The sequence below is a fragment of the Petaurus breviceps genome, unplaced genomic scaffold (assembly GCF_028583685.1).
Source record: "Petaurus breviceps papuanus isolate PSGF00001 unplaced genomic scaffold, PetGlider_PUasm1.0 182, whole genome shotgun sequence".
Lineage (NCBI taxonomy): Eukaryota > Metazoa > Chordata > Mammalia > Diprotodontia > Petauridae > Petaurus > Petaurus breviceps.
In genome coordinates, this window is record NW_027185786.1 from 2,542,595 (window position 1) to 2,556,315 (window position 13,721).

The 13,721-nt window shown below is 46.2% G+C and overlaps 1 protein-coding gene across 6 annotated transcripts in view; it reads right to left on the reverse strand.

The window, feature by feature from the left end:
• KIFC3 (kinesin family member C3) overlaps positions 1-13,721 on the reverse strand; it is a 62,128-nt gene that overhangs the window by 26,647 nt on the left and 21,760 nt on the right. For 5 of the 6 annotated variants that reach the window (XM_069087586.1, XM_069087584.1, XM_069087588.1 and 2 more), the window contains 4 exons: positions 13,483-13,682; positions 3,040-3,105; positions 1,317-1,457; positions 978-1,217 (listed from right to left, as the gene is read on the reverse strand). In XM_069087586.1, coding sequence (XP_068943687.1) covers positions 978-1,217; positions 1,317-1,457; positions 3,040-3,105; positions 13,483-13,682 — 647 coding nt within the window. The remainder of the gene's footprint in view (positions 1-977; positions 1,218-1,316; positions 1,458-3,039; positions 3,106-13,482; positions 13,683-13,721) is intronic. The other variant, XM_069087585.1, reaches the window with a different exon arrangement.

Consider the following 13,721-nt stretch of genomic DNA (forward strand, 5'->3'; position numbering starts at 1 on the left):
GGGGAGGGAAGGGGAGGGGATGCAGACCAGACTGGAAGAACCCCTGTCTCTGCTGCACCAGCATCTGTCCCAGGCTCTCCTAAGGTCTCCCTGCAACATCTTGACCCCATAAAGGACCGAAAGACCAGCTGAGTCAGGCTTAGGAGTTCGAGCCTTGGGCTCCATGGGCTTCAATCCTGGCTCTGCAATTTAACCCTTCCCATGACTTTAAGCAAGCCATCTGATCCCTCTGGGCCTCAGTTGCCTTCTCTGTCAAGTGACCAGCTCAGACTAGATAATCTCTAGGATTCTTTACAGGACACTGGACTCAAGTTGGGAAGACCAGGGTTGGAGTCCTATCTCCCACACTAATTGTGAGACCCAGGGTGAAGCAATCTCCCTAAACCTTAACTTTCTTTTCTGTAAAATGGGAAAAGAGGAGGAGGGATTGCCTCTGAGGTCCTGAGACCTGAGCTTCTAAACAGGGAAATCGATGAATCAGCTCACATTGGTTAAGCACCTACTAAGTGCTGAGCTCAGTGCCAAGAAGACAAAAGACAAAACAGTGTCTGCCTGTCTAATGGGAGAGAACCCGGATGTCACTCCATATATAAAAGATGCTACGGAGCTGGGCTAGACCAGTTCCCGGACAGAAGTCCTAAGATCCCTTCCACTCTTTGAGACTCAGTTTCCTCAACTGTAAAGTGAAAGGGTCAGACTAAGTGGTTTCCTCTGTCTCTCCTAAGGTCATTTTTCCTGAAGCTATTCAATGTGCGACAGTGTTGCACCATGCAGAGTTGACCACTGGCATGTCATTCGCCTCTCACTGCTCTGGGGAACTCCCCGTTGCAGAGAAGGCGCCCATCTACACTGAGAGAATGATTTTCCTCAGCTGAGACTGGCTACCTGCACTGGTGGAGGGAACTTGGAGTTCCCTGTACCGAAGAAACTCCCTCTCACCCTTCCTGCAGCCTGGGTGAGGGGCGCATCCGCCTCACCTTAATCGGCTGAGGCTGAGCCTTCAAGGTGGCGATGGTCTCCTGGCTGTCCCGCAGACGCCTGCTCAGCCTCTCCTCCTCCTCCGCCTTCTCGGCCAGGGAGTCCTTGAGGCGCAGCTCGACCTCGGCCAGACGGTTGGTCTTCTGCTGCACCTCCAGGTCCAGCTCGGCCAGCCGGCCCTTGTTCTCCTCCGTCTCCACCTGCAGCTGGGCCAGCTTCTCCCGCAGCTGGGCACTTTCCTGGTGGAGGGGGAGAGGGAGGGGGTCAGTCCAGGCCTCCCCTCGTGCCCAGGGCCTGCGCCCGGACCCCACCCGGTGGGCCACCCGGTCCGGGCGCACCTTGCTGTGCTCACAGTCCGGGCACGGGGGAGGCCTCGCTCTCAGCTCCTGCAGCTCGGCCTCACATCGCTTCATGTCCTGCCGCAGGCGCTCATTCTCCACTATCAGGAGATCCCGATGCTTCTCCAAATCTGTGCCTCCCTGGGAAGAAAGGACACAGGCATGGGCAGGGGCAAGGCGGCAGAGAGACCGCCGACCTGCCGCCGGGACAGCGCGGAATACACTGCATATCCCGGCAACTTCTTTCCAGAATGTGAAACCGTCGAAAGGTCACCTAGCCATCACAGAATGGATCACACACCTAGCTGAGGGTGGCAATTTAAAGATATCCCCCCTCCCCTCATAAGAGTTGTACAGTATCTGTGATCAGGAGAGGCATGCTAGGAATGTCTTGTGTCCATTTCAACTGATGGGTTTCATTTAGGCAACATCAGTAATCCAAAGGCTTCTCCTAGATTTGGACATGAGGTCGACACCTTTTTTTTAGTAGTAGGGACACATCTCTATTTAAGGATGTGCAAAACTGAGGTCCTCACTGTAAGCATAATTCTGCTGCCAAAGGTAAGTTTACTTATGTATGCATATACATGTATGTACACACATGTATATGTATGCATATAAGAAATATATATATGTATATGTCTATATGTATGTATATAGGCTGTTAGGTGGTACAGTGCAGAGTGTGGGGCCTGGAGTCAGGATGACCTGAGTTCAAATCCAGCCTCAGACACTGACTAGCTGTGTGATCCTGGGCAAGTCATTTAACCCTGTTTGCCTCAGTTTCCTAATCTGTAAACTGAGGATAACAATAGCACCTAGATCTCAGAGTTATTGTGAGGATATATATGTGTATAGACACACATACACAAGCTTTGGAGCCTCGGGCTGTGAAGTGGATAGAAAGCTGGAGTCTGGAAGATTTCGTTTCAAATTATACTTTAGAAACTTTAATGTTGTTTTTGAGACTGGGGCTCCCCATCCTGCCTGGGCTAGAAGCACAGGGGCCACTCACTGGCCCAGCCCCACAGCTGATCAGCATGAAGCTTTGACCTGCTGCGTTTCCAGCCTGGGCAGGTTTGCCTCACATTCGGCAGCCAGGTGGCCCCCTACTCCCAGCTCAACAGATGAGTGTCAGACAGCATGGACACCTGAGAACTCCCAAGTTTATGCAAGCCATCACCTCAGCCTCTTCAGTCATGTGTGCCACTGTGGTCTACCTTAGACACTTATTGGCTCTGTCACTGTAGGCAAGACATGTAAACTCAGCCTCAATTTCCTCATCTGCGAAATGGGGCTAATAAAAGTCCACCTCCCCCCACCTCACATGGTTGTCATGAAGATCAGGTATGATAATATATGGAAAACACTTTGTAAGTCTTGAAGTGTTATATAAATGCTCACCGCCATGCTGAATGTATACATCTTTGTGTCTTTCTATAGTTATCCCTATATATTGTAGATGAATCTATGACTATAGACAGGGGTGGGGAACCTACAGCCTCAAGGCCATAGGTTTGCCACTGCTGGAAGAAAGAAAGAAAAGAAAGAAGGGAAGAAAGAAGGAAGGAAGGAAGGAAGGAAAGGTGAAATGGGAGGAATGTGCTTTAAAGACGAGATGACGATGGAGTTGCAAATGCAGGTGGACATGTACTGAGTGGCATTGGGGAATACTCAAGGTCTCACCACATCAGCTTCCCTAAGTATGTCAAAGGAGGCTCACCAGCTCTGAACGGAGTCTATTCACTTCCTGGACCTGGCCAATGAGTTTCTCCTTCAGATTTTCCACCTGTCAACACAAAACCAAAGTTATGATAAGTCAGTCCTCTATCCTTATGGCATGCCCCTGTGTGACCTTGAGTGGGTGACCTCTTTAAGCCTCGGTATCTTTTTTTAGGGGGAGTGGGAGGGCCTGCATATCTTTTCCTGTAAAAAAATGACCTTATAATCTCCACTTGGCATTTTCCTCCTGACTCAGTCCTTCCTAAACGCAAAATGGTGGCCTGGTTGACGTCCCTCTAGGTCCTCCCCAAACCTTGACCTCCTCTTTGTCTTACAGTTCTCTGGACCAAACAGATGGTCTATTGGGGTTGACAGTGAATCCATTGTGCTTTTTTATTTTTCCTCCCAAATGTTTCATTCATTAAGTTCTCTCTCCAAGAGAGATGGGATCCATATACCTCAGGCCTATGAGTCCACTTTGGAATATAGGAGCAGAGCCAAGGACAGGCGGAAGCCCTGTGACTGTGTTCTGAAGAGTCAAGACAGCATGAAAAAGAAGTACCCTATACTGTCCTGTTCGTGACTGCTTTTCCAGCTGGTCCATGCCTGTCAAGAGATAACTGGGTGTAGGAATTTTGCTAACTGTGAACACAGGCCTTCTGAATCCTGGTATTTGGGTCTCAAGACTAACATCCACATTATAGAATAACTGTCTTCTATTAGGAATATTTATAACATACAGCTATTTGGGGGGGTGGGTAGAACATGATTTGAATATATCTAAATCTACATAATAGTGAGATACATAACAAGGTTCACATGGTTCCTCTACTCAATAAATTCTACTGCTTCTCTATTATTTCTTATATAGTTTTATCTTCCCAAGAAAGAAAATTCTGAAATAAGCCTGGTTGCTTTCAGACAACTTTTGTTACATCTCTCAGCTAGCACAGGCATATTAATGAATTCAAAATCTGGTATCTCACCACACCTGCTTCCCTAACAACCAAGAATCCTCCCTAGAAATTGTGATGCCATTTTTTTTTTAAATGCTGATCTTAGTGTCAGGGAACTTGGGTTTGAATCTGGGTTACGCCACTAAACACTACATATGACCATGGACAAAGGGATTTTAGGAGACGTGAGCCCCCTCTCCAATCCATCCATCCCACAGCTACCAAAGGGATTTTCCTGAGGTGCAAATCTGCCCATGTCACTCCCCTCCTCACTATTACTTTGAGGATCAGGCAGTGGCATTTGAAGCCTTCACAACCTCCAGCCTGATGACAGAACATTACACCCTTTCCACACCCAGCACAGCCAAACCTAACCATCTTTCTTACTGTTCCTCATACCTGACGACCCATTTCCCACTGCTGCATCATTGTGCTGCCTCTCCCCCATGTCTAGGTATTCCTTTCTTACCTGCCTCTCAGAAGTCCCTAATTTTCTTTTGAGGCTAAACTCAGTTGCCACCTTCTATGAGGTCTTTTCTGATCCACTAAGCTACTAGTGTCTTCCCCCCAAATCACCTTATCTATGAATATGTGTCCTTCATCACCTGGTCCCTTCCTACACCTTTCCAGTCTTCTTCCTCCAATCCAATGACACCAGCCTATTTACTGTTCCTCCAACAAGACCCTCCGTGTCCTAAACTCTGGGCATTTCCACTGGCTGTGCTCCATGCCTAGGACTCTTTCCTTCCTCAATTCCACTTTCTGGCTTCTCTGGCTTCTTTCAGGTCTCAGTTAAAAATCCTCCCCCTGTCTGCAAGAAGTGTTTCCTGATCCTTGACAACCTTGATGCCTTCCCTCTGAGTCAGCCCTCAATGTTCCTGTCTATGCATCCTGTTTATACAGTCATTTGCTGTGACTGGGAGCTCTCTGAGAAAAGATACTGTTTTTTGCTTCTCTTTGTATGTCCAGTGCCTGGCACATAGTAGGCCACTAATAAATGTTTGCCAAGCTGACTTCTCTCTCTAAAATGGGAGAAAGACTGGGCTGGGACATGGAATAAAATCTGAGAACAACATTTCCCAAGAAAGTCTGGCCAAGCTCAACTCCTCCTCTCCTCCGGCGTCACAACAGGAATGCTTGTGGAATTTCCTCATTGGCAAGACAGCAAAAAAGCCAATGTGGGGGGCCTTACCCCCTCCAAGAAAAAAAATTAAAAGCCTTGTTGCCAAAGACATAAACATTAAGTCATCTCCAAATATGCCTCTCATACAGGGTACAGGAGGAAAAGGGATACCTGTTCAGCCACTCAGGTTACATACACAGAAATGGAAGCCCAATTATTTAGCAGTTAAACACCAAGCTGGCATTTGGAGTTTACTGTCTACCCCGAGGGCTCCTATCTGAGCCTGACAGACAACCTAATGCAGATGTAAAATACACAGTATGGTAAAGATGAGCACATCTGCCAGGGACAGGCTTTTAAAAAAAAGTGAACATCTCATTTCCCTGGGCAGAAATGCTTTCCCCCTCCCTCAGTGGTCGGCTTCTGGAGGGCATGGTCAGAAGAGTAGAATTTGCTCCTGTGATTTGGAGAAGATGAGGGAAGAAGAGGAAACACTTGAGACAAGAAAGAAACAAGGTGGAAATGAAGGAAGCAGGAGGCCAGGACTGAGGAAAGTCAATCAATCAACCAATCTTAAACTTTTTTAACTAAAAAAAAGGGGGGAGAAGGAGATAGGAGGGGGGAGAAATAAGAGTATGGAGTCATTAAGGTGCACGATGTCCAAGGAAGAGAGAGATAAGCTCTTTGAATCTGATCTGGAAGCAAGAGTGAGCTAGCAGAAGTCGGAAAATACTTTTGTCCAAATCATAAGACAGGAAGGTATGCTCAACCTGCTTCAAGTAGAGGTGGCTGAGCACCAGGAAGGGTGGAGGAGGGGAAGGTCAAAGGTAGGCTGAGGTGAAGGTGTAGACCATCAAAACAACGAATCCGCCAAGAGGATTTAAACTGGAAGAAACCTTAACAATTCAAGATGGCGCCCTGAAGAGAGTGGGTCTGCAGAGTACATAACAAAATGGAAGATTGTCTATTTGGTCCTGGAAATAATAGGGAAACAATGGAATGTATTGAGTATGGAAGGAAAGACCTGAGATCAGATCCTGCCTCAGACAGCTGGGTGACACTTGCTTAACCTTGCTAGGCCTCAGTTTCCTCCTCTAAATGACAAGGTTGGATCCAATGGCCTTTTAGGTTTAAATCTATGAACCTTTTCATTTTAGAAATAAATCAGTCGAGGGCAAGAGAGATGAAGACATTTGCTAAAGGTGACACAAGGAAAGGACTAGATTTGAACCCAGATCCTTTGTGAAGTTGCTGCCATGCCATGGTGCCTCTTAAAAAAATTATACTCCAACTCAAGGCTCTCCCAGAACCAGGAATTTCCCCAATTCTCGAAGCAAAGACAGTTTCACAGTTTTAAAGAAAAAAGAAAAGAGTCATTTCCTCTCAGTCTTATCTAAAATTTCAGATGCAATCTGACTGCTAATATCCTCAGGTCCCATCACTGTGGCCCTGGGACAAGAGACAGCTATGCACAGCTGTGCAGTTTAGTGAAAAGTATTAGCAGTCTAGATAAGACTCTGAGAAGGATGACATGGGAAAGGGAGGCTGAAAGAATGCATCTTTGCTCAGGAAGTGAACTTTCTAGGTGAAAGGTAGGCACTGACTCCAAGGTAGACAGCTAGATGGAGGGGAAGCACCTAGGAACATGAGACCTCATGCAGTGTAGCTAGACAGGACAGGATAAGACATCTGGAAATGCCTTTAAAGAAATATTAGTTCAGAACCCTCATGTACAGTCCAGGAATCTCAGGCCCACAGTTGAATTGAATTGACTTATGCAAGGTCACCCGGCTGGTATGTGGTTGAACCAGATGGGCTGAATTCCCAGACCAGGGCTCTCTGTCCATGATAGCCCAGCCTTTCTAAGTGAGACCCAAAGTCTTATGGGTGACACCAAGTCAGGGCAGCCAGGCATGACCCCAGACTGACCCTGTCCCCAGGAGGAGCTATCTCTGGACAGCACCCACCATTTATTCCAAAAGGAGCTCAGCCTGCAGCCTGGGTTGGGGTAGAGGGGAGCATTTGGGGTCTTGGGGAGCATCGTCCTCTCCTGACGGGACAATTGTGAAGGCTGTATATTTCACTATAACATTGCTTGTGGGTGAAATACATTCTGGAGATCTCAACACCCCCAAAGCGCCTCTTTCCCAGGCTCTGAAGCAGTCAGAGAAACTGAGTCATCAATTAGCCTGGAGAGGAGACCTCCTCACCTCACTGCCCTACCTATCTCCTCGGGAAAATAGGAAGTCTGAGCCTGTCCCTGATCAGATTCCCAGAATTACCCTCAGCAGAGACATTACATTGTTTTTTTTTTCTTTAAAAAAAAGGTTAAGAAAAAGTCATCTGCCCTTCTCAGGTATGTGTTTTCCCAGCCCTAAGGTGTGGCCATTTTACTTATCACTTTTTCAACTTGTTAATTATCTCTTTCCTTGGCCTACATGCTAATGAACTGGTTATTTTCTAAATCAGAGGCGCTAGGCCTCCAATGTCCTGGCGTCCCTTTCGGCTGTGTGGTGAGCCCTTTTCAGAACTAGGGTTTAAAAATACATTTAAAAAGAAAACACATAGAATTACAGAGGAAACCAATTGTAGCGAAATATAGTTATTAAAATATGGGGGGGGGGAGGAACCAAGCAAGCAGACCCCAGTCTGAGAACCCCTCCTCTAAATGAAACTGGATCAAGGCCCACAGCTCCACCCAAGGTTTTAAATTAAGCAAGTTGGAGGCCAGGTTCAAAAACAGCTGTGTTCATAGCTCCCATCCAGAGATCCCTGTCTTGAAAAACAGAAATCACTTGCATACCCATGATTTCTTTTAGTGACAAAGTAAACTGAGACTTGGAAACGGCAAATGTGTTTCCCAAGGTCACAAGGCTGATAAGTTCTCTAGTCTGAACTCCAACCCAGGTATCAAGATTCCAATGCTGAAAAAGTCTCCTCCAGTGCTCTATATGGGACAAAGATGTGAACAATCTTGGCTGCTTGAGAAGCAGGAAATTATGAGAAGGGGTAAAGGAGGGACCCCCGAGGATCGTGAACTTGGAGAAGAAAGAACTTCAGAAGGGCCCATCTTCTTAATGGCCTCCAACTGAAGGGCTTGTTCTGCTCGGCTGGCCCCAGAGGGTTAAATGAGGAACAGGGAAGGAAATTACAGCTCAATGACAAATATTAGGAAAAATTCCTAGGAAAAGGTAAGGGGTTCCCAAAAGTGAGACCTCCCCCCACATGGAATTCTGAACCTGAAGCCCATGAACTCAGTTTTTTTAATGTATTTTGATAATCGCATTTCATTGTAATTGGTTTTCTTTACCATCATATGTGTTTTATGTATTTAAAAATGTGATTCTGAGCAGTCCTTAAGCTTCACTAACCATCGCTGAAGGGATCCAGGACACATACCCACAAAAAAGGTGGAGACCCCTGCTGCAGAGGGAGGGTTCACCTCACTAGGGGCCTCCCAGCAAGACTGGATGACCACCTGTCAGGAATGCCAGAGACACAAAGGTACTCAGGAAGAGCCGGGTCTAGATGGCATCAGTGAGATCTCCCAACTCTAAGATTGCGTTAAGCCTTTGGAGGTCAGAGAGGATAGAAGCAAAAGATAGTAGATAGAGATTCACCTAGAATCATGTTCCAATCCAGCTCAGAGGCTCACTAGCTAAGTGGCCCTGGGTAAGTCACTTAACCTCTCTCAGTTTCCTCATCTGTAAAATAGGGATCATAATGATACCTACCTCCCAGGGTTGTTGTGAGGATCAAAAGAGATTATATTTGCAAAGCACTCTGCAAACCGAAAAGTGCTCTATTATTGTGCGAATTATTATCATCAGTGTCATTATCGAGACCACCAAGGGCATGGAGAACAAGAAATAAGAAAAAGAAGCTTAGATCTTTGGTTCCTAATGAAACTTTAACTTGATTTGTGTAACAGATAAAATGTGAGAACACTCTCACTGGGAATGGGGAGGGGAGTGGGTCCCTTCCTATATGACAATTACACTACTGATCCATCGTGTGTGTGTGTGTGTGTGTGTGTGTGTTGTGTATTGTGTGTCGTGTGTGTATTGTGTGGGGGTGGGGAGATTGTTCCTCTGTCAGTGGCAATGTGTTACATTGAATGCATTCACACTCTTCCCTAGTACATAATGAAGTACATACCGGTAGTAGGTGCTTAATAATGTTTATTTACTACCCTGGTCCAGGGGTTGGCCATTTCTTTACTGCCAAAACTTTCAGAATGCTAGAGCAGGAAGGGGACCTTTGAAGTCATCTAGTCCAAGGGTTTTTCAACCTTGTTGTGTGTCCTGGACCCCTTTGGTGACATGCTGGAGAACCAGCATAGACCCCTGAAATCTCTCCAAGGACCCAAGGCTAATGGATCTGTGAATCTGGCCCAAGTCCCTCCATGACTAAAATGCCTCTGATCAGTAGTCCTCTAGCTTCTGCCTGAACCCCCCAGTAATGAGGGGATCACTATTTCAGAGGCAGCTCTTTCCATTACTAGATGGCTCTCATGGGTAAGAAATTCTGCCTTCTATAAAGTCCCAAACCTTGGAATCCGGATGATAAATTCCAAGATCTCAGAAACCTTTGGGATCGGTAGGGAGGTAGGGAAGGTATACTAAGTATGTACACTTGCTCCAAGGTCCAGAAATTAGTACAAGACCAAGAAAAGTGAAAAGCCCAGGAAGAGGCAGCTTGGCCCAATCTACTGGACTTGAGACTCAGGAAGGTTTAGGTTCAAATCACCACACTCACAAGCTGGACAAGTCACAGCCACCTCTCCAGCCCTCAGTTTCTCCCTCTGTAAAATGAAGGATGGCCTCTCTGGTTCCTTCCAGATCTGAATCCCTGAGCCTATGGAAGAGAAGTTTCCCGCTCCAACCTACCTTCCCAGCCTTATGTCACACCCTCTGGCCCTTCCCAGATCTCGTCCCACTCCCAGGAAGAAGTGGCCCTCCCTTCCTCCATCTCTCCAGCTAACTTGTATTATGGATAGAATTGAAGGCAAGGCTCACCCCAGACTGTACGTAACCTCTTCGGGAAAGGGAAGGATGTTTTTCATCTTTCTATCCCCAGCCCCAAGCATGGAGCCTTTTAATTCTATCCATAAATATCTGTTTAGTGCCACAGATTATCCAAAGGGAGATAAGACCCAAGACTCATTGACAGAGCAGTGGGGCCTGGAGGGAAGAACACTAGATCTGGAGAGAGAATGCCTGGGTCTGGATGTTGGGTATGCCCCCTATCAGCCAGGGGACCATAGGTAAATCACTTTCCATCTAGGAAGCTGCATTTCCTCCTCCGTCCATTGTGACGTTTGGAGCAGGTGATGCTGATAACAATAACCAGAACCCATATGACACTTTTAAGGTCTGCAAAGCACATTACAGATATTTCCTCATTTGAGACCCTCACAACAACCTTCTGAGAGGAGTGCTATTATCATCTTCATTCCATAGATGAGAAAACAGACAGACTCGCCCAGGATCCCAGAGCTAGTCAGAATATTCAAATGTAGGATTTGAACTCGGGTCTTCTGACACCAAACCCACAATATTTGACCCACTGCACCCCTAGTTGCCAAGGTCCCTTCCTGTTCTAATCAGCTATCCTTCTATGAATTTACAGCCCAATCAGAGGGAGGATATGCACATAAATAACTATGATACAAACATAATGCCGTGCATACAGTAGGTGCTTACTAATTGTTGGCTTGAAATGGGTTAAAAGTGAAGAAGAGACTGCAGCTGGAGTTTATTCTAGATCTCCTGATAGCAAAAGGGACAGCAGGCACGCGCTTCTGGAGTGGGTTCACAAAGCTGCCCACACCCCTGATTTCTGTGACAATGAGAAGCTTCCTTGGATGAGCGCTAGAAAAACCAAGAGATAGGGCTCTGTACGGGTTCTTAAAAGGAAGCAATTTTCAGATTCAGAAGACAGAGTTGAAACCACCTGAACTTGCTTGGACCTGAACTTGCATCAGCACCTAGCAGGTACTCCATAAATACTGTGATGCTTAGAAGAAATCAGTCAAGAAGTATCATCAAGCCCCTGCTGGGCCCCACTAGATTGTAAGCTCCTTGAGGGCAGATGCTGTCTTTTGTCTCTTTCTGCATCCCCAGCACTTAGCATAAGGCCTGGCACATAATAGATGCTTAATAAATGGTTGGTTGGTTGATTGATTGATGATTGATCACCAGACCCAGAGGAGAGGGAATTGAGATGAGAGATCTTCAGAAAAACTCACCTTCATTTTGTTATTAAGGGTTTTTTATCTTTTTTTTTTAATTAAGTAAAGGAAACATGTTAGCTTAGGAACTAAGATAGGAAATGTTTTAGAAAAGGAGAACACAAGCTGGAGAAGACACGTAGAAGCCTAGTTAAATATCAAACCAAGACCTGGTCTGCATCCTCAAAACTGGTTTGAGACATTGGAAGAAAGCTATGCATTAAAGCAGAAACAGCGAGTCTGGATCATTAGACAATTGACCATGTTGGTGCTTATGTTAAGTATGAAGAAAGGTGACGGAAGTAACCCCCAAAATGAAAAAGCGCCCCCAGACAAATAATCAATTTCTCTTTAAAAGGTCATAAAATCAATATGTTGACCCCTTGCACCAAATCCAAGGTCACAACCAGTATGACCTCATGAAGAACAGGGCCAGTTGGACTTATCTTTTTCTACAACAAAGAATTGTCTTTGTCTCAATCTGGCAGGCAGGTTTGAAGGATGTGATAAGATTTTACACTGTGACATGCTGTTCTGTAAAGTAGGAAAATATACATGGTTATCGAGTGGGTGGAAGGTCAGAGCCCCATGGAGAAACTGTACAGAGAGGTGGGGAGCTGGGAACAACAGGCCTGACCTTGGGCCCAGAGCTGCTGTGTATTTTCTTTAGCAAATGACCTAGATGGTGAAACAGAATGTGCTCATTAGCTAATTCAGTGTGTGGATGACACTAGGCCAGGGGAGGCGACCAACACCTCCAAACACAGGCTCCACTGTTCCATTTTGGTAAACTCAGACGAGACCAGAATGAATTAATTTTCTGAAGACAGATGCAGTGCATTCTAAGTAGACAAAACGTCCGAGCACAGGCTGGGAAAGGAGAGGCTTCATCACAGCACAACAGGACAGGTTTGGGGCAATAGCCGGGATTAACTTGAAATCAAGAGGCAAGAAAGGGCAGTAGTAAGAACAGCTACTAGCTGGGGAGTTAAAGTGATGGGGTAAGAATCCTGGCGTGGACCCCCATTATCTGGGGGCTGAATAGGAACTAACAAGTCACTTCTCTCTAGGCCTCACCTCCCTCCAGGGCTAATCTAAGTGACCCTAAAGACCCCTTCTAGTTCTTAATCCTATGAGCCAAGATACTTCCTAACAGAGCACTGGAAGGGAAAATTATGATGCAAAAACTCCTTTGCTCCTGATTTGTTGGAAATATGAAAATATTTCCTTTTGTCAGCTTTCTCTTTTGTTTTCAAAGAGGAAGGAAGGGAGGGAAGGAAAAAAGGAAGGAAGAAAGGAAAAAAGGAGGGAGGAAGGAAAGGAGGAAGGGTTGGAGGAAAGGAGGAAGAAAAAGGAAGGAAAGGAGAGAAAAAGAGAAGGAGGGGAGGAAGGGAGGGAGGAAGAAAGGAGAAGTGAAGAAGGAAGAAAAGGAGAAAAAGAGAAGGAAAAAAGGGAGGGAGGGAAGGAGAGAAGAAAGTCTCCAAGCTTTTAAACATAAGATCAAACAAACATGCCTTTTCAGTTAAAAGCTGAATCTTATCCACCAAAACTGCAATCCCTCACTCTGGAGGGACTGAGTCACTTGTCTCTAGCTGACATTTCTACTACATTTTAAGAGTCTTATAAGAGTTTTGTAAACGAAGTTACAAAACCTTCCAGAAAGACAGGTATTAACCCCTTGGGGGAAGCATGCTGCTCAGGGCGTGAGTGGGGAAATTAGAGGAGCAAGCTGAGGAATTTCAGGTCTTGCTGCAACCAAGTCTGCTACAAGCCCAAAGGAAGCAAACCACCTCTTTCTGTGAGACCCCAACACAAGAAGGTGCAACAGATGGTACAGCATTATGAGAGATTTCTTATACTCCAGAGCTCTCATGGGATTCCTAGCTGGGAAAACTCTCAGAAAACATTTTGTCCAAAACCCTTATTTTACAGAGAAGGAAAATGAGGCTCAGAGGTGGGGAAATGACTTGTCCAAGGTCACACAGTCAGTATCCAGTTTAAACCAAGGTCCCCTGACTCCAAACCCAATGCTTCTTTGGAGTAAAGTAACATCCCACCTCCAGTTCGGACACAAACGCCCCGGCCCCATCTTTAATCTCTCCTTGGGCGTCCATCGACAGAAAGGGCTAGTACCTGAGCTTGCAGCTGAGTGGACATAGCTTGCTGGTCATTCTCCCGAAGGGCCAGCTTTTTCTGCAACGCCATTAACTGCTCCTGCAGTTGGCCCTTCTCTTCCTGGAGCTGAGACATGGACTCCACCATCTTCTGGATCATGGGTAACTGGCGGGCCCCAAGTAGGCCTGAGCACTTCCCACTGCCGAAGAGCCTCCCACCTGTAACCAAAAGGAGCATCAGTGGGGGCCCCCCACCCT